The sequence below is a fragment of the Girardinichthys multiradiatus genome, chromosome 15 (assembly GCF_021462225.1).
Source record: "Girardinichthys multiradiatus isolate DD_20200921_A chromosome 15, DD_fGirMul_XY1, whole genome shotgun sequence".
In the NCBI taxonomy this organism is placed as follows: Eukaryota; Metazoa; Chordata; class Actinopteri; order Cyprinodontiformes; family Goodeidae; genus Girardinichthys; species Girardinichthys multiradiatus.
In genome coordinates, this window is record NC_061808.1 from 27,593,861 (window position 1) to 27,613,201 (window position 19,341).

At 41.5% G+C, this 19,341-nt stretch overlaps 1 protein-coding gene across 4 annotated transcripts in view; it reads right to left on the bottom strand.

Moving 5' to 3' along the window:
• Nucleotides 1-18,372, bottom strand: part of ccdc85cb (coiled-coil domain containing 85C, b) — a 59,712-nt gene extending 41,340 nt beyond the window's left edge. For 2 of the 4 annotated variants that reach the window (XM_047389054.1, XM_047389052.1), the window contains exon 1: nt 16,920-18,372. In XM_047389054.1, coding sequence (XP_047245010.1) covers nt 16,920-17,631 — 712 coding nt within the window. In that variant the 5' untranslated portion in view covers nt 17,632-18,372. The remainder of the gene's footprint in view (nt 1-16,919) is intronic. The other 2 variants (XM_047389053.1, XM_047389051.1) reach the window with 1 other exon arrangement.
• Between the last annotated feature and the right edge of the window lie 969 nt (nt 18,373-19,341).

Genomic DNA, 19,341 nt, shown 5'->3' on the forward strand with positions numbered 1-19,341 from the left:
GGGTCCCATCAGAAACTCCTAAATATGATCTTTTTTCAATTCAAACTCCACCAGGGTACGTAGATATCGCCATTCATATAGAAGCTGCGCAAAAAGAAGCCATTATCTACCACATGGGCGTAGTTCATTAAGGTGCGATAAAGCAACAGACTTACAGCAAGGTTTCTTTGTTTAATTGTTTTTAACCTTTGACCTTTGTTATAGAACATTCTGGTTTGAAAATGTAGGCAGCATTTTGAAAATATCAGATTTGAAGTAAAGCAATATCAATTGTGATGTATGTTTAGCTGGCGTGCTAAACAACAATATAAGTTTAAAATGTAAGCTTGTAAATTAGTAGTACTTTGACAAGTTAGAGCATTACAGCTAATGCTTAAATGCTCTACTTGATATTTATAAAAGAACATTTATTAGAAACTGCTTTGGGATTATTTAAATTGTTATGGACACGGAGACAGATATAAAAAGGGAAAAATAAGTAGCACAAAAAAGAGAGAGGTGGGGCAAAAAGGAAAAAGGGAGAGAAGCAGAAAAGAATGGAGGAAAGAAAGAATGATGAAGAGAATACAAAATAACACCCTGCTTGCTTCTACACATACAGAAACATTCATATTAACAGCTTTTTTACCAAAAGGTGCATGGTATTTATCAATGCAAGATGTAATCAGTGGTAAATGCGGTTCAATATAGAACATTTGTGTATCTGTTAACACCTGAATCTAAACACCTGTGGGTCTGAGTGAGAGCGTGCATGTGTATACAAGGTTTCTCCATACAAATATGCAATAGTGAGTATGAGGAACCACAGACCTTCCCCCCTGGACCTGGGACAGATACGGAGGAGATCCGAGCCAGACTCCCAAAGGCCCCCCAGAGCACAGGATCCCCAAGAGAACCATCGCCGGGACTACTGCCACCCCCACAGAGAAGAGCAGGGGAGAGTCCCAGGAGAACCACCCTGCAGCCACTGTGCAGAAGCCCCAGGGAGCTGCAGCGATGAGCTCACAGGCCCCGCCGGCAGCTGTCAGCGCCAGAGCAGATCCAGCCATGGATCCAGGGACCCGAGACCCCGGGACATATCACTCCCCAAGCAGAGGCCCGACAGAGCCCAGGGGTCCAGGCCCCGGCAAGCAGCCACCGGGCAGGAGCCGACACACCCCAAAGCACCCAGACCCGGTAACCGAGAACCACGAGTACACCAGCAGGCCGAGACACCAACCACCAGCAGGTAGTGTGGCGTGGAGGAAACAGGCCCCACATTTGATGGGGGGCCTAAGCTGATCCAAGAGAGGGAGCAGTCCAAGACCCAAGCTGAAACAAAAAAAACAGGCACACACAATCACGGTCACACATTCCCTCCCTCATCCGTACACATTAAAACACTCATACCCACGCACCCAACATAAAGACAAACAACACTGGACATTGTACACTCACTCACACTCCCCATGCATACTCTATACTCCCAGGTCCAGATGCAGATACCCCATAGGGGCAACCGGCCCCATGACCCAGGAGGTGGTCCCCTTCCCTTCGGGGTTAGAGACAAGCAGACCGCCCCAGCACCAGCCCAGACTAGTGCGAACCCCATCCTCATCCGGAGAGGGGCCATGTACAAAAGAGGGGTCTATCTGGTCCAAACAAGCCCGCCAACCAGAGCCACCACAGGATGAAACAGTCCCCAACCCCCCAATGAATTCCGATCTCAACCCCATGAGCCCCAACATGAATTTCCTCACAGGGCCACCCCCAACCAGGACGCAGATATCGAACACATGCCCCCAAAACCCAAACGCTATGAATCCCCTCCCAGCTGCATTGTAACCTCGCCAAAACAAGCTCCTTAAAATCTTTTTAAATTGAAAGAGTGAGTGTGTGTAAAACATGGATGGATGGATGGATGGATGGATGGACACCATGCCTGCATGTCACATGTATGTTTCTAGCTGATGCTGAGAGTAAAGAAAAGTATCTATCTATCATAACAGATGCAGTCATTACAGTAATCAGCAGGTGTGTCACAATTACATGTTTTCCTGATATTGTGCAGCCCTAGTTCTTTAACAAAAATTGGAATCGGCTGAACTTGGTATTGGTGAGCCAAATCTTTGTGAAAACCAGTGATCATAAATTAGCCAGAAAATCCAGCTGATGCATCTATATTTACCATGTTACTGGCCAACCCACTAGGGATTTAAATGACCAACACTGACTCTTTAAAGGAACTGCTTTGTGAATTGAGTTGTTTAGAGCACTGCTGGTGCAATAATTGTCAGGGCTTTGCATCTCTCCATGTCTTGTTAATAATGTCTCTTTCTCACATATTCCTCACTTCTCCAATACTACATGCTCTCCTTTTTTCTTGTCCCTCTGCACAGCTCTTCCTCACAGCTTCATGTCTGCTGCACTCTATCTCTCCTTTCATCTTTTTAGTTTAAATGTTATTCATTTCCAGCCCTCGCTGCTTGAGCCTTTAGATCTTCTGCTCACCCTACATAGCCTCAAACCTCCTGTTTTTTAAACACCATCTCTCCCCTTTTCAACATAATTCTTAACTTTGTAAACTTCTGTGATTTCCCTGGTGGCTACTGATGTGGGCATCAGATAGCCTCCTACATCAGCCTTTCCATCCATCTGTTTTACTCCTCCAGTGTTTTGCAAACGGTTAATTATTAACTTCTGCATGGAAAATGCTTGTGGTGCACCTTTTCATCTTGTTTCAGGTTACACATACACAGTCCAACTCTGTTTCCCAATCTAATACCAGACGTTATTCCTGATTGTACATGCAACTGACTATAGGAAGGCCCTACGGGTCTAAAGCATGCATTCCTTCTTAAAGAAGTATAGCTTTACAGCAATCAACAGCAAGAAATGCAGTATCCATTTATCTGCATTCCTCTGCAACAGGAGTGAGCTTGTTTAGATGTTTTGCACAGAACAACATAACAAGAGTTGTCAGGAGAAATTTATCATAAGCTTAAAGAAGTGGACAGTGGGGATGAGCAAAGCTAAACGAGGTTGTGAAAGTAGTGTACCGCACACCCCATAATAGCGAAAAAAGGATGCCTAGTATCCTAGCAACAAGCAGAAAGAGAACGGCGCTTGTTCTGCAGTGTCCTCTGTTGCTCCTGGATCTCAAACCTTACATCTTTACAAAAGTTCACCTCAGCAAAATCTCTCAGACTGTTCTTCTCCTTTCTTGCCTATCATCCATGATTGGCCCATGTTACACCACTTTAAGAGCACTTTCATCAAGTGTATATGCTGTTTAATGCTGTTGTGTATTCTGAAGGGTTTCACAGAGGGCCTCGGTTTATACCGCGTCTATCATACACAGGGCTACGTGCTTTGTATTTAAAGGAGCAGAGATATAGCACTGGATCCCACTTTGAAAAATCCTTTTAAGCCATCCTCTTCAAACCCTCTGCCATGCTGTAGCGGGCCATGGCACAGCTACATCAATGGCTTAATCTCCTTTACATCTTTTGTTTACTGAGGGGAGATTTAGCAAGATAGGAGACTCTAGATGGTGGTGGATAACACCGTGAAACATCTAAAATTCCTCATTGCTTGGTTTGGTTTTCTGCTCCTCATTGTAATTACAAAATGGAGATGGGTGCTGGCAAAGATTGCCACAGGTAAGGGGTATGTTTATTGGCAGTGTGTCAGTCAATAATTTGTAGCCCATCAATTTGAGTTTATTGACATCTGTTATCAAGTTCATGAAGCCATGATAGAAAACATTATTATCGTAACATACATGTTTAGACATGTTTTTGTATATGTGCTTGAATAATCGTCTTTTGTTGTGTTTGTTTTACTAAAGAATGAGAAAGTAAACAGCATCAGGTTTTTAGTAGAAGACAAAGTTTGAAAATGTCACCGAAACCCAAGTTTGAAAATACCAAAATCCAACGTTCCTCAAATGGCCTCTTGAGGCTGTTTACCGTGCATCCGACAGGAAGCGCTGTTCTCAAGCCCAGCCAGTATCCGACCCTTTTAGGTAGAAATATACTTCACAGTATTAGCTACTGAGCCCTATCCATAGCTGTAATCCTAACCCCAACTATAGCCCTTAAGGTTTACGATACGTTTTTTGATTGAAAGCGTATGACATATTTTAACTTCTACTAGCCCTAAGCTGTAAAACTAATCTGTTATTCATTGAAGTGAAGATGCAAACAGTTATCTCCGGAAGCAAATATAATAACAACCTCTAACTTAAAAGAATCTGTAAAATATCTAATGCCGATACAGCTACCCTGAAGGGACAAATTAAATTTGGCTACAGAGCAAAATACTTTTTACGCTTTATCTTGTGAAGCCTCCAACTTTCACCAAAGCACCAACAGAAAAATGTCTGTTCCCCGAGTAACCACTTAAAAAACCAGTTGTCTCATAAACTAAGCTAGTAAAACGTCAACATGTGAGAGCTAATAGTTAAATGCAATTCCTACATTTTAATTCTGGCTTCCAAGAACACGGATGGCAACAGTCAAAGAAAAACCTTGAGGTTCTATCAAACACTCGAGGTGAACAAGAACAAGATATATTTTCACTATCATTTTAAGTCTCAGACAATAACAGATAAACCAAGGAAACTTGGGGAAAGATTCCAAAACATTCCAGGACAGCCGTTTGTTGACATATAATGTAATTAGCTTGGAACCTCTTTGATTACTGAACAAGTTGTAAAACAGCATTAAGTAAAAACTTAGTAATTTTATTTCTTTGATACTACAAGAGTAATTACATTGTCATAAAGATAGGGAAAACCAAATACTTAAACTTAAGTGTAGACTTGCAAACTGGTGCCTGGGTCAAAAATGTGCTGATGCTGAACTCTGCCAATGGCAGAACTAAGATCAGAACTAAACAAGCCACAGTGCAGACAAGGAGAGTAATTGTCTGTCATGGGTGTCGGCTCCTCTCAGCGTGTAAGTGAGATGAATAACAAACTTAATTTGCCTCATCTTATATTAAGCAGCTCTCTGCAAATTTATTAAGCCATCTGGAAAAAAACTATTCACAATGAGAGATATTATCTCTCCTAACAACCTACAATAAGCAAAATCCTAAACCAAAGGCAACTTTTTTATGTAATAATCTCCTCCTATAGCCACGTAGCCAGTATACAATCAGATCCAATTTCTACATTTGCACACCCCAAAGGTGACTCTGGTGTTTAAGAGGATCGGAAAAAGGCCTGGGAACATCTCCGGATTTTCCCTTGGCGGATGTTGCATGGACATTAATGCTAACGCAATTATCCTCTAATTCCATGATACATGCAAACAGATGAGAAGATAAAAAGCTTTTGTGTTTGCATCCCTCTCCCTCTGCCGCCAGTTATCGATTCAGCCAGACAAGCCAGTTTTCCGTGTAGTTGCATTATCAGCTTTCACATAAGCGCTTTACAATCGTCGCAGTCAGTGGAATTGAATGTCCAACATTTGTCTCAGTTCAAATAAGCTAAAACTTTGGGTCAGGTAGGTAGGGGTGTTTGTAACATATTCTTGTTGGAATTTCAGCCGCCATTTGACATCTGATTGTGAGGTGAAACATGACCTGCTAAACTAAGAAACGTCTTTCTTTTTACTATCTAAAGTCTGAAAGTGAAGAAACTGTCATCAAACTCCACAACATCTTCCAGGGTATCCTCTTTCTGCATCTTCCTCACACCTGATTCCAACTGTCATCCAAATGTACCAGCCTTGTCCCAGGGTAAAAGTAACAAGAACAAGGAGAGGGAGGTGTGTCTTAACCCTCATACCATCTAAAAGAATGCACGTTTACTTACACAGTCCAGCCTGCAAGAGGAAATTGGCCTGCAGAACAGCAGAGAAATGTTACCTGAAACCATCCAAATAGAAGAAAAAAGATTCCAGAGGATGGAGCAATAGTGCTGCAGACTGTAAAATTCATTCCAGATGTTTTAGCCGACAGTCAAAAGTTATTTTATCCATCTTAGTGGCCCACTGCCAGTTTCACATGTTTTTGCATGCACAACAGTTCTGCATTAAAGTCATGCTGCTGAAGTGCTTAAATATTTATTTACCACAGCACATCCCACACAAATTCTCAATGAGCATTTTATATTCTCGGTCTGACAGCCTATGTATCATGTTAGAAACGGAGGTCATGTTGAACTCAGGAAACCACTCTATTACTGTTAGTCTGGAGGTTGGAAGAAGGTGACAGCACTTTATATAAACTAAAGTAAGAGGGAAAGACCTCTGCTGACTTCAGCCACCAGTGTCACAGCGGTCCAAACCAAAGAGCTGACAGACAGAAAATCCAAATGTTCCTTCCAGGCTCAAGCTGCTGACTTATGGCAACCTGGGATTGAGCTGCAGCTGAAGGTCAATGGTTGTGTTGCATAGACAGAATGAAACTGCTGATAGTGGCTTTTAGGTACTGTCCCAAATGGATTATTGTCACTGCACCACATGAACCCAGTTACTCTTTCCAAACCCTCCTTGTGTCTGTTATTTGCATCCTAATCAGCTACAATCTGGCATGTGGCACAGATCAATACGTCTCTGGACAAGGGTAAAGAAAACAAATCAGCCCAAGTTGGTTAAGGTCAGACAAACTACAGAGGACAAGAAAAGGACATGGTGCACTGAACAATTAAGAGTTCTATACAAGTTCCCCTGAACTGTTTGGTTAAGAATTATGAAAAAGCTTAGAGGTTGCAAATTAACATAAGTCCTTCATTTAAAGCTTAGTATTAGATCTTGAAAAATGTATTCAGCTACTTTACCAAGTCACTACATTTAGGCAGTTTGCACTTTGTGACTTTTATAATGAAAGGTGATATATACATAAAGTTTTAATTACTTTTAATAAAAAACAGACACTGATTTATTACTAAACTCTGAATCCGATTTTTATTTCAGCATCAGTGAACTAACTGATTAATAACGCTAAAGCCTGTGTAACAAAGTTGTATTTTAGCTTTGATACCAATGGTTTGTGGTCTGAGATCAGAAAAAACAATGCACCTGAGTTAATTTGTCCCTTTGTACGCATGTTTTTGCATTTAATCCCTTCCTGCTTTCATTTTCCACCCATTATTGAATCATTTTGTACCTGTACACTTAAACCATTGCATCTCAGTTTATTTTTTTGTAACCAAGTGTTTCTATGAATTATTAAGAACGACCATAAAAAAATCTTCGATTCTTGGATATTATCTAATTTGATTTTGTATTTTATTCTGAAAACCTTGTATTACAACTAATTTCTGTTTATTTTGGTTATGATCCTGATTTGGGCCAGTTCATTTTTATGGAATATGAGAAATTATGGTCCCGTATAGGAATCGACACATCGTGGACATAAAACATCACGTGACACAGACGTTCATTTCTTAACCTTTGAAGTCAGATATGAAATAAACAAAACTACAAAAGGTAGAAAAAGAGCACCATCCAACCAATGCTCTCACATTGATTAAATCTGCCTTCTCACTTGTACAAAATTCCAAGTCCAATACCTGTATTCCTTTATTATTCACTTTACTTTAAAGGCACCTTGCTTCATACAATGAATGTCACACTTTGTCGAAGAAAATAATTAAACAACTGACTGAGATCATAGTAAAGAGCCTATTGATTTTTGACCAAAGTAAACAGGTCAAAGAATAAACAGCAACTCACAATCAGACCCATTTTGACTAAATCACCATGTTGGCTTAACTTTTAGAAAGCCTGGTTATATGAAACTATTTTATGCATGTAATGGTAAGAAACGTAACCCCATAACAGGAGGTATTTTATTGAGATATTTTACAAGGGGACCAAACAAAAAGTGGATTTTGAATATCATCTGCCAAACATCCTAAAACTTAATGAGTTATATAACTTAATGTATAAGTTGCAATGACAAAAAAAGATGATTATTAATACTATGTCACAAATAGTAATGTATCAAGTTAGTTAGGTGCTGCATTTTGAAGTTGGTAAGATGTTGCATGTTAAAAATAAGTTATTACAGAAAAATCTTTATGTTTGTATATACATCTATGCAATATCTTCTGCTTATCTGTGCTTGGATTGGATCCAGAAGGGAAACCGGAACTTGATGTTTGAATTCTTTCACTTGAGGCAGAGACTGACCTCCAACCTGAGGGGAGCAGGATGTTCTTCTAGCTATTTTAAGTGGTTTTTGTTTAACAAACTTTACAGTTCTGCTTTATAGTGATTGATAGATAAATATCATACATTTTAGGAGAAATACATACACTTAGTGAATAAAAACTATGCATTTTGGAGTCCTCTTATGAGTAATTTTGATGCAGTAAGAACAAACACTTTACGGACCTCACTGGAGCTGGCATCATTGTGCACGGGTCAGCCAGCATGGAGGGCGACTATGCCCGAACCTATCCCCATCCCCTAACGTCTTATATTTCCTACGCTTCACTAACTCTGAGGCTAAGCGTGGGTGCCCTCCACTCGCCCCACTGATCATTGCTGTCGCCTTGGCAACTGAGCAACACCCAGCCCCCCCAGCGGCGTGCTGCTCAGCGATCAGTAGAGAAGGACATCCACTCAGATCAGCACAGACAAAGAGGGGGACAAAGATGAGAACTGAAAAAAGCCAAGTGCCTTAGTATTTGCCTTGTATGCTGTATAAAAGGAATGTCTGCTCCTGGGGATAATTTTAAACTTCCTAACTTACCATTACCTTATAATAAGAATAAAATGCTGTTTGACATGAAGCAGCTACATTTAGAGCAGACTATTTACAGTGCTAGAAAGATTTGTTTGCCCCATGGTAAAGATGTGTAAAAAAAAGCCTTTGTTATAGTATTTCAGAAAAGCTTTTCTCAGGCATTATTCTATAAAAACAAGTTGGCATATTAACTCACCAGCCACCAGATGGTTGGACCACCTTCTTTTTTTCATAACTGCCCTAATTCTTCGTAATACAGACTCAAAAGGTGACAGAAAGATTGCTCAAAGATCCATATTTAAATGACAGCATCACCGAGTTGACTAGATTTGGTGGCAGCAAATCCAGGACCTCCCCATTCTAAAGTGGCTCTATTGAAATGAGAACTTATGACTATGGAGGCTAATGGAGTACAGTGAACCCACTCATGTAAAAAAAAAACAGTTTGAAATGTTTTGAACTTGTGACTTGGTGCATCATCCCGCTCGAAGATCATGAGAACATGTTACCATCAGCAGATGGGTTACACTTTGTGCATGAAGGCATGTACATGGTCAGCAACAATGCTCGGGTAGGTGGTGGCATTTAAACCATGCTCTGTTGATGCCAAGAGGCCAAATGTGGGCCATTAAAATTTCCCCCAAACCATAACACGCCTAACACCAGGCTGAATCACTGACACAGGGTAGCAAGCACGCTTGCTTTCATGTTGTTTGCACCAAAAGAACCAATTTCCTGTTCTTATTTGAAAGGCACCCAGGGTGGTCTGCTGCTGTGGCCTATCTGCTTCAAAATTTGGCATGTTGTGCATTAAGAGATGGTATTCCTTGGTTCTAACAACCTCTGACATCAACAAGGCGTTTTCATCCACACAACTGTTGTTTAAAGGATATTTGCTCTTTTTTTTCACCATTCTCTGTGAACCTGAAAAAAATGAAAACCCTAGGAGATCAGCCTAACAACCACACCATGGTCAAAGTCATTTAAATCCTGCTTTGTTCTCCGTTTCGATGCTCGATTTGATCCTCAGCACTTTATCTTCACCATGACTATCTCCAAGCAAGGCTGCCTCCGTGCAGTGCTAGACTCAAGCTGGCTCCGTAACCTCATTCTGTCGGCTGGCTGCTGTGCTGATGGGACAGATAGGACAGCAGATCAGACAGCTGGTTCACAAGAATCGTGAGAAAGATGAACTCAGATGGAGTGCAATAGAGAAAGGGAAAGAAAGACTGAAAAAGACTGCCATCTAGGTAAGATAAGACATTGACACAAAAGTTCAAGAAGAAATCTGGAGACAAGTTTCATTCTTTTTTTTCCTCCCCTCCCATCCTCCTGTTCCTCTCTCCATGCAGCGCTATTCCTGCTGTGTCACAAAGAGCAGAGAGACCCACTTCCTCTTTTGTTTATCCTGGAATGTGGGATGTCCTGACAGGCAAGCTTTCAAAGACAGTACACAGCTGAGTTTCCTCTGTTGCACTTTCTCTTAACCTCTTCCATGAGCATGTGTGTGTGTGTGTGTGTGTGTGTGTATGTGTGTGTGTGTGTGTGTATGTGTACTCCATTATCTGTGCTTTATCAGCCAACCGGCCCCACACAGGCAGACAGACAGCATCCCAGGGAAACACAATCCAGAGATGTCAAGGGAAACACTTAAACAATTTCTGATGCAATTCCTATAGGTTTTAACAAGGCTTACTGTCTTCTTTATTAACAATGATTTTATTAATCTTACGTGGAGGTGTCTGTTTAGATTCATGACAAAGTGTCTGAATGTCCATTGAGGGATTACAAGAAAATGACTCCGTACTTGGAGCAGAGAAATATGAACATGAGAGTAGACAAACAGGATATCAGCGACCGAAACATCCTCTTCCTGCCCAGTCAACCATTTCTTTTTTCAGCCATTCAAACATGCAGCACAATGACTTGAAAAAGCTGCAGAGAAGAAAACACAATTGTGTTGCTCAGCCTCTGGTTTCCTCCGAAAGAAAGGAGCTCTCAAATAGAAACTCAGGAATGCCGGGGTGTGACTAAGGTTTATTTAAACCAAACACAACATACCAAAACTGGACTTTGAACGAAAGTCCTAACAGATACTGAAATTTAACAAAAAACAGACATAGGTTTCCAACATGCAATCCCCAAGATTATAAATGAAGATTTGTTTGCACCCAAAGTGACAGAAAGAACTGCTTTAGTCGGGCTTAAACGTCGACATTCAAACATTGATTAATTTGTGTTAATGTGATGAAACACTCGCACACACACTTACACACTGGCAGTCATCTGGGAGGCTGGTTTTACAGTTTAATCGGGAGGTTTTATTTTTAGGGTCCCTAATATATCCAGGAAAAAGAAAAGGAAAACAGAACAAAATCCCCTAAACGAGGAAGTAGGATAGTTCACATTTACTCAACACCTTCACAAATTCATTAAAGGTCTAATTAGAGCCTAATTTGAGCCTAAGTGACTTTCCAGGAGGAATTCTTTCTCAGGAACAACACAATTTATGCAATATACCCCTGTGACCGGGGCATGCCACATATTTAAATGAAGGTCTTGTTAAAGGTCTCATGAATGTTAATCTCCTGTGAATCACCAACTGACCCGACTGGTTTTTGACAGCCATGCACAGCTGAATGAGCTGACGGGTCAGAGAAAAAAAGTGACAACAGAAGCTAATCCCTAAAACATGTAAAGACAAGACACTTTGTGATGACTGCTTTCAGGTAGTAATCACAATGAAGGTCGATACATGCAGCTTGAATGTCATTAGTCTCTGCACTATCCTGCTCACCTGGAATCGGGTGAGCAGGATTCAAGTTCAAAGCACTCATATAAGAGACACCGTACCACCCACTCCAATGTCACATCCTGTCTATACTATAAGAAAAGAATTTACAATGAGGTGTGCATTATCAAGAATTATTTACTAATGTGGAAGACAGAATCATCCCTATAGTCTTTAAAAGTATTACATGTAATAAGAAGGGTTGACTGAGTACAATAATCCAATATTTTTACCATAACATATATCATCAATGCCATAAATGCCAGATAAGTCATCTATCCATTCATTATCTTCTGCATATCCGAGATTGGGCCATAAGGGTAACAGGTCCGTGAGGGAAATGCAAAGCCATCTCTCTCCAGCAACTCTATCCAATTCATTCGAGCATATCCCAACCCTTCAGTGAGGTCTGAATCTTCCCGGGGCTTTCTTTCAAGGTGGATGTGAACGAGTGAATGGATCAGCACCCGGCTTACTGCAGACGAGGTCTGATAAGTCTTTCCAATTCCCTCCCTATTCTACCACTTTGTAACGAAACACTATCATCCCAAGACAGACACCTTTTTCTCCACCACTACATCTTTTGTTCCTGTCCATAAACACCACTAGAAGGATCAGAGACAAGGAGCAGCCATGGCTGAGTCCAACCCATACTGCGAACAAGCTTTAACTTGTGCCAAGAATGTGGACACAGCTCTTGCCTTGGTTATACAAAACTGGACAACCCCTAAAAGCATCCCTAGCACCCCATACCACGTCCTGAACACCCCATATTACGTCCTGAAGGGGGTCTAGGTTGGGCGCTACTGGAGTGGTTGGGGGCGGGTTAGGGGTGATTGTGGAAGCCTGGTCATGCCATAGCCTGGCCCAAGAGAACATGGTGATAAAACTGCTGATCTATATATTGCCCATCCCTACTGCTGTGTGCTTTTATGCAAGCCACTGCCAAGGATGGCATTAGATCATGCTAACCCTGACAGCAGGAAGAGTTTGCCATAGAGATAATCAAAGATTTGTACACTGTGAAATCTCTCACTGTCTCTTATCAATAGAGTTGACAAAACAGCATATAGTCATATTGCACTAAAACCCTGATTTACATGGGGTCATAAATACAAGCCTGATCTTATTTTCCCATCAGATACACACCACTGATCCAGGAGTTCAAGTAGAAATAGCAAATATACAGTCTCAACAACAATGGCATTACATGGCTAACAAAGTAGCTCACCCCACATTTGACTATCTGGAAAGATGTTCCCTTATTGCTTTTATTACTGTTCAGATGTGATCAGCTATGAAGCAACAGAAAGCCAATGTACCATTTATATTTTTATGAATCAGTTCAAAATCTCATTGGCTTTTATCATAGAGTTGCACCTAAATTAAGTCTGCAGTTTTTGTCCTTACTAGTGACGACTCATGCAAATAACACTGGGGCCCACCTTGCTGAGGGGGAGTCGTGTTCTGTCTATGCAGTCAGCCGTGCACATCCCCATTTTTGTAAGTTATATGCCGCAAACAAGAAGAGCGGAAGGGTGTGAAAGCACATTTGTTTTTACAGACATTAGAACGGTTAAGAATGAATACATGAGGGAATATTTACTGAAAATGGTGTGCAAAAGTCAGGAAAAAATTGAAAAGTAACACCTATCCTTTGCAGTGACATTTACTGTTTGAAATGAGAACTGCGGTGCCTCAAGGGAAAATATACACTTCAAAAGAGACCTTCCTGACATTTGAAGACATTGTTACGCGAAGGTATACCCAAGCTTTTAAAAACCAAAACAGACAAACCAGACTGTTAGGGTTTGTAATGTTCGACAAAGCGTGGCTGGAACAATTTCTAAATTAATGCTGTACTATGGGTGTTATAATCATACAACGGGTGATGTACTGCCAGTATTTCTGCTAATAGAGCAAAAAAACAAACAAACAAAAAAACGCTAATAGCAGAATGTGTTTATGTCAGAGCGCGTTTGATATTTTACCATTGCTCTTTCATCTGACTGCGAGAAAACAACATCCACTGACTTATTCAGAGCAATTTTATCTGCTAAACTACAAACACTGCTTCTCAAAGCCACCATCAGCTAAAAGGCCAGGGGAACATTTAAGGGCTGCTAAAGGTCAACAAGCATTATTGCAGGAGGAGATTTTTATCAGCAGCTCATCTGGACATTGTCAAAGCACCAGTTCCCTGTGTCGCTTAGCCACTTTCTCTTAATCCTATTCTGTATTCAGTTCAGTTTTTAAGGCTCTAAGAGGGAGTTTTATGCAAATTCTCTGTGACAGCCTCAGAATCAGCTGGTCTTTTACTGGAATTGGGTTCCATGGCTCCAAAATTGATTGCAGACTTTGAAAAGCCTATTATGATTATGCATTAGGTTACAAAACCCATGGCATGGCACTCAAAGCAGCCTTTTCTGATTTATCTGCGTTTTTGTTCTAAACAGAAGCCGTCACTCTTAGCCACAAAGTAAGAAGAAAAGGGGGGAAAGGGTGATGTTAGTGGTGGTCAGACGTTGAAGAGATTCAATTAAGCATACAGTGAGATGTCTGCAAAACTGTTCCTCCATGGAGCTTAATAGGCCCTCCAGGAGCCCCCACCGCACCTCTTCAAAGTTTCCCCAACCAACCCCTTACTGCCATTCTGCCACTCCCCCCAAAACCCAAATTTTACTTATAACCCCTTGCTTAGGCTCCTCATAGGACCAAAAAAGATGTGAATTTTCCTATGAGGATTTGACTAAAAAAAGAAGAGGAAGGTCCTTGTGTGAAGCCCTATAGTCAAACTCATTTAATCCACATCCTCTTCTCTGACAGTATATGTGTCTCGCAAGCAGACAGATGTTGTCCACTTAGCATTTAAGTGGCAATCCCAGAGCTTGTGTCCTAAATGCCCATGGGAGCCAGTGGCATTTAAGACAGCATGAAATAAACGCCATTGCAGACCTTAAACAAAGGGGGGGGTCGACCGACCTCACAACATGGGCACTCCTCTCAGATTTCAACCAGCCAAGTGAGTAAATCTCTCCCTGCAGTATGGCACACAGAGAAGCCCATGTCATGACTAGGTTCCTATCTGAGGGGGTTCTTGGGAATTGTTCACCGAGAAGGAAAACTGCGTTTTGATGTGTAACAAATAGCGAGTCAGCGTCAGGGGGAGGATGGTGTTGTTGCGGTTATCAAATGGCATCTTAGGAGATGCCAGTTCTGTTCCTTCCCAAATGAAGCTGTTTACAAGGACGACAGATTTGTGATGCTCTGCCTTGAAACTCATTACCAGTGCACTGGTTAAAACAAAGTTATCAAAAGAACAAAAACTCTTCCAAATGAAATTTCTCACATATTTATGTTAGTGCAGTGATATAACAGAAGAGTCAAGTGATAACAAAAACACATACATAATTAATCAGCATATATATCTTTCTGCTTTGTGTTTATTGCAGACATACAGCCCAGATAGTGAGTATTCAATCCAGATACTGGGAAAACATAAAAGATCTTTATTCACACCCAAGCAACGTTTTATAGAAAAAAACTAAATCTGGCCACAGCTGTTTCTTTGGTGATTAAACAACTTGGTTACAGGTAACAGTTTTTAGAAGACTTTACTAAAACACCTCAATGTCAACTTAAAACATTTCCTGCTGCTTTGAAAAGCATACAGCACCAAATATTTTGCTGGCATGGGAAGCCTGGATGCCTGCTACTTTTGCAAAAAATATTTGCAAATATTGCAGTCCAAGCTGTTTTTTTCGGTTATTGATTTTGAGTGCAGTGTATTGACAGTAAATTTGAGACATATAGTGCAGCTGTAGTATTATGGAAGCAAATCGTTACCATATTTCAAATGAAAAAGCATTTCTGAAAATGCTTTTTCATTTGAAATATGGTAACGATTTGCTTCCATATAGTATATATTCAGCTGTTCTGTGAAGGCATCTGATGTCTCATAAGGACCAGGAACAAACCAAATGTTGAAAAAAAGCAATAAGAAGCCCTGTAGCCAGATGCAATATGCCCAAAATGCCCCATCATGGTGTGGGGATAGTTTTTCCTTAGCAGGCATAGAGAAGCTGGTCAGAGTTGATTTGATGGAGTTGAAAGAAGGGCAATCAGCAAAAGACCTAAGAATGCTGCGCAGGTTCACCTTTCAGCAGAACAACGACCCTAAACATACAGCCAGAGCTACATTGGAATGGTGTAAATCATAGCATATTCATGTGTTGGAATGGCCTAGTCAAAGTCTAAGTGAAATGTGGCAAAATCTAGTAATTGCTGTCCACAGATGCTATCAATTCAGTCTGACTGTGCCTAAAATATTTTGGCAGAAATGTCCTTCTCTGGATGCGTAAAGCTGATAGAGACAATCCCGAAAAGATTTGCATCTGTAATTTCAGCGCCACGTGGTTCTACAAAGTGACACACGTGGGCCAAATACAATTGCAGGCCACACGTTTGAAAACTATTAATCAATTACCTTCCTTTTCACTACAATGTGCTACACTATTTTGCTTCTTCGCATAAAATCCCAATCAAATTCAAAGAAGTTTGTGGTTGTAGTATGACAAAATAGTACATTTGCATGGCACTGTACATGACTGTGATAAATGCCTTGGGGCACACAATGTCATACACATCTGGTTAAACAGCAGCTCAGAGCGGCTCTAGGACACAGCAGACACAATAGTGATGTTACATAACAAGAGCCAAACAATGCCCTAACCGCTGTGCATGACAATATCTGGATTAAGGGCTCCCTCGGCTCTCCCTCGTGCAGTTTCATCTTTTTGTATCTGTTACCTGCACAGCTTTACCAAGCACACAACTGATGAATGTCTGATGGATAACATGTGCCTATGTGATCTGATCTGAGCCCGCTCCTACATGCCGTTGCCCTGTCCTTGTAAATAAAAATAACACTTCGGTTAGACATAGAGTCTTTTTACTCTCCAGTGAAGCAGAGTTTATTCCTTTTGCCAAACAGATCACAGGGAGCCAATCGAGGCTTAGTGACCTCGTGTCCCACCATGGCATTTGTGGCTTTCTGGCCATGTATTTAGGTTTTGCAGGGACATTGATTTCTGAGCCCCTGCCATACATGCGAAATGGGCCCAAAGCAGAGAGGAGCTCTCTTCCTCCACCACAGAGAGAGCGGTAGTCATCAGTACCTCATCTCGAAGCTGTTAAACCTCCTTGAAAACCAAGAGTGCACTGACCTAAATCAGGGCAGACCTCAAAGGATGAGTTAGATCAGGACTGAAAATGTCTTTTAAGGATGCAGTGTGCACCTGGATCCCCCCACTCATGACTTGACAGAGAAGTTAAATAAGGAAACTCCATGACAATCCTCAACAACTTTTATTAGGAAATTCGAGAATTAGTGGTGTTTTTGACAAGTGCTTGACAAGGATGTTACCACCATGAGTCTACTCACCATTGAGTCCATTGGGGATGCTCCTGTGATGATGCAGTGCTGACAGATCATCCATTGACCTCCTCATAGTGGGCATCTTACTGTTTTCTGAGGGTTTGTGTACGTGGTTGTGATTGTGGTGATCCGGGCTGCCGGCGCTCCCCGTACTAGACGTGCTGCTCCCGTCTCCAACATCCCTGACCGTCCCAGCACCCCCGTTCAGGTTGCTGAGGCTAGACTGGCTGTCAATGGAGCTCCTGGAGCCTGCCCCGTTCCTCTCCTCGTCCAGCATGAGGATGATCTCCTTTAGTTCGGAGTTCTCCTTCAGCACGCTCTCCTGGTTGGCCTCCAGTTCCTTGAGCTTCATCATGTAGGCACCCACCTCCTTCCACATAGCACTGGCAGTGTAGCGGCCGAAGCACTGCCACTCCCGGGACAGCTTCTTGCCTTTCTGCCTGTCGTCGTCCAGGAAGCAGCAGAGCTCCCGGAGCTCATGGTTGTCGTCCTGCAGCTTCTGGTTGACCTCCTTCAGATTCCTGATCTCGTGCAGGTGCAACTGCAGCCGCCGGTTGATGTCTTTCATCATGTTGCCATGCTCAATCATCAAGTTCATTTTCTCGCTGTCGACCCTCCTTAATTTCCTCACCAGCTCCTCCTTGCTGCACCGCAGCAGGTCCTCCTCCGTCAGCTGGCTCAGGTCATCCTTAGCCCCCTCAGAGGAATTTTTAGCCATGGCTATAATCTGAATCTCAGTTTGTGAATACTGTGGCTCGAAATTTACTGCGAGAACCTTAATTAACCCAACCTGAGCTGAGGAAGGATGTTGAAAAACGAACACATTGTCCAAAATGTGAAAATGTTGTTGGTTCTAATAATGAAAATATTAATGTGATGCTATGGCACCCTGTGCATGAGCTGAATGCCCTCCAACCCCTCTGATCTGGTACATAAAAGCCTTACTGTACCTCAGAAACAACTTGTTACTCACATTTCTCCAGTAATTACTGTTTACGTTCAGATATAGATTCCGAGGAATTCCCAGTCTGGTCCTATTAGTCTCAAGCGACGAGTCCAGTCAGCACACCGCATCCCACAGTTTAGACACCATCCTCGCTGGACATCACTCCACACAAGTGATAGGACAAAAATAATAATAATAAAACACGTTGAGATTTAGCCCAAATCAGCGAGCGTTAAAGCGAACTCAGTCCGTTTCTTTCCCCATCCCACCGCCCGTACGCGGTTAGCCGTCAGCTGCAGCGTTCCTCCGCGGATAAAAACTCTGTCATGAGATGGTGCGCTCGGTGGACTGAGAGGTCTCAGCCTCTTTCACCCTGCCCACTTTCCAGGGAACACCTCCCTCCTCTTCCTCCTCTGTGTCCAAAGTCTTCTGGTTTGAAATCATTCAAAACGATTTGGCTCCAGAGGGCCAATCAAGACGGAGGAGAGAGACAGACAGCAGGTAGATGAAAAGTGCGCTCCAGACTCCGGGCTCAGCCCTCTTAAAGAAACAGCACGATGCGTTCAGGACACCACGGGAAAATAGGGGAAAAAAAGATTAGTTCTATGAAAGTACACTAAATGGTAATGGAGTGACAGTAAAGACTAGAGAGATTCAAGTTTATGTGCGTAGGCAGGTTTTTGCAAGACAAAATAAAAAATACGCATACACCGCTCCCAAACAAGACCTTTGTTAAAATGCATAAAGTGAACGTAGTAATGATGTAAACAATGCCGTGGTAAATTACACACCCAAGTTTTGTATACACTTTCTCGTCTAATGGGTCTCTTTATTTTCATGACTATTTAAATTGTAGATTCTCACCAAAGGTAACAAAACTATGAATGAACACACAGGACTTATATAATAAACAAATAGCGTGAAATACCTCTAAACATTTTTATATTTTAGATTGTTCAAAAAAGCCACCCTTTGCTTTGATTTCTGCTTTGCTCTCTTGGCATTATTTCCATGAGTTTCATGAGGTCACCTGAAATGATTTTGTAAAGAGTCTTGAAAGAACTTCCCAGAGGTTCATTGAGAGACGGCCAAAGGTTAATATTTCAATCATTACAGCTAAGGGCGGCTACTTTAAGAACTATATAAAATTAAATAACGGGTTTTTTTTTTTTTTTACAATTTTGTATTTGCTACATAACTCCATTTATGTTCATTCACAGTTGTGATGCATTCAGTGAGAATCTATACACAATTAGATAGTCATGAACATAAAGACGACCATTAAATGAGCTTTTCGGTCGGTAGTGTATATAAGAAAAAATAAAGGAAAAAATAAAAATAAAAAAGATGCAATAACCAGGCTGGATATGTGTGCTTAACCTTAAAATAATACTTTGATGAACCAGTCTTAACTAATTTACTGGATTCAGGCCTTTTGAGTTATACAAAATAATTTGAAAACTGCACTGTGTGCATGCCAGC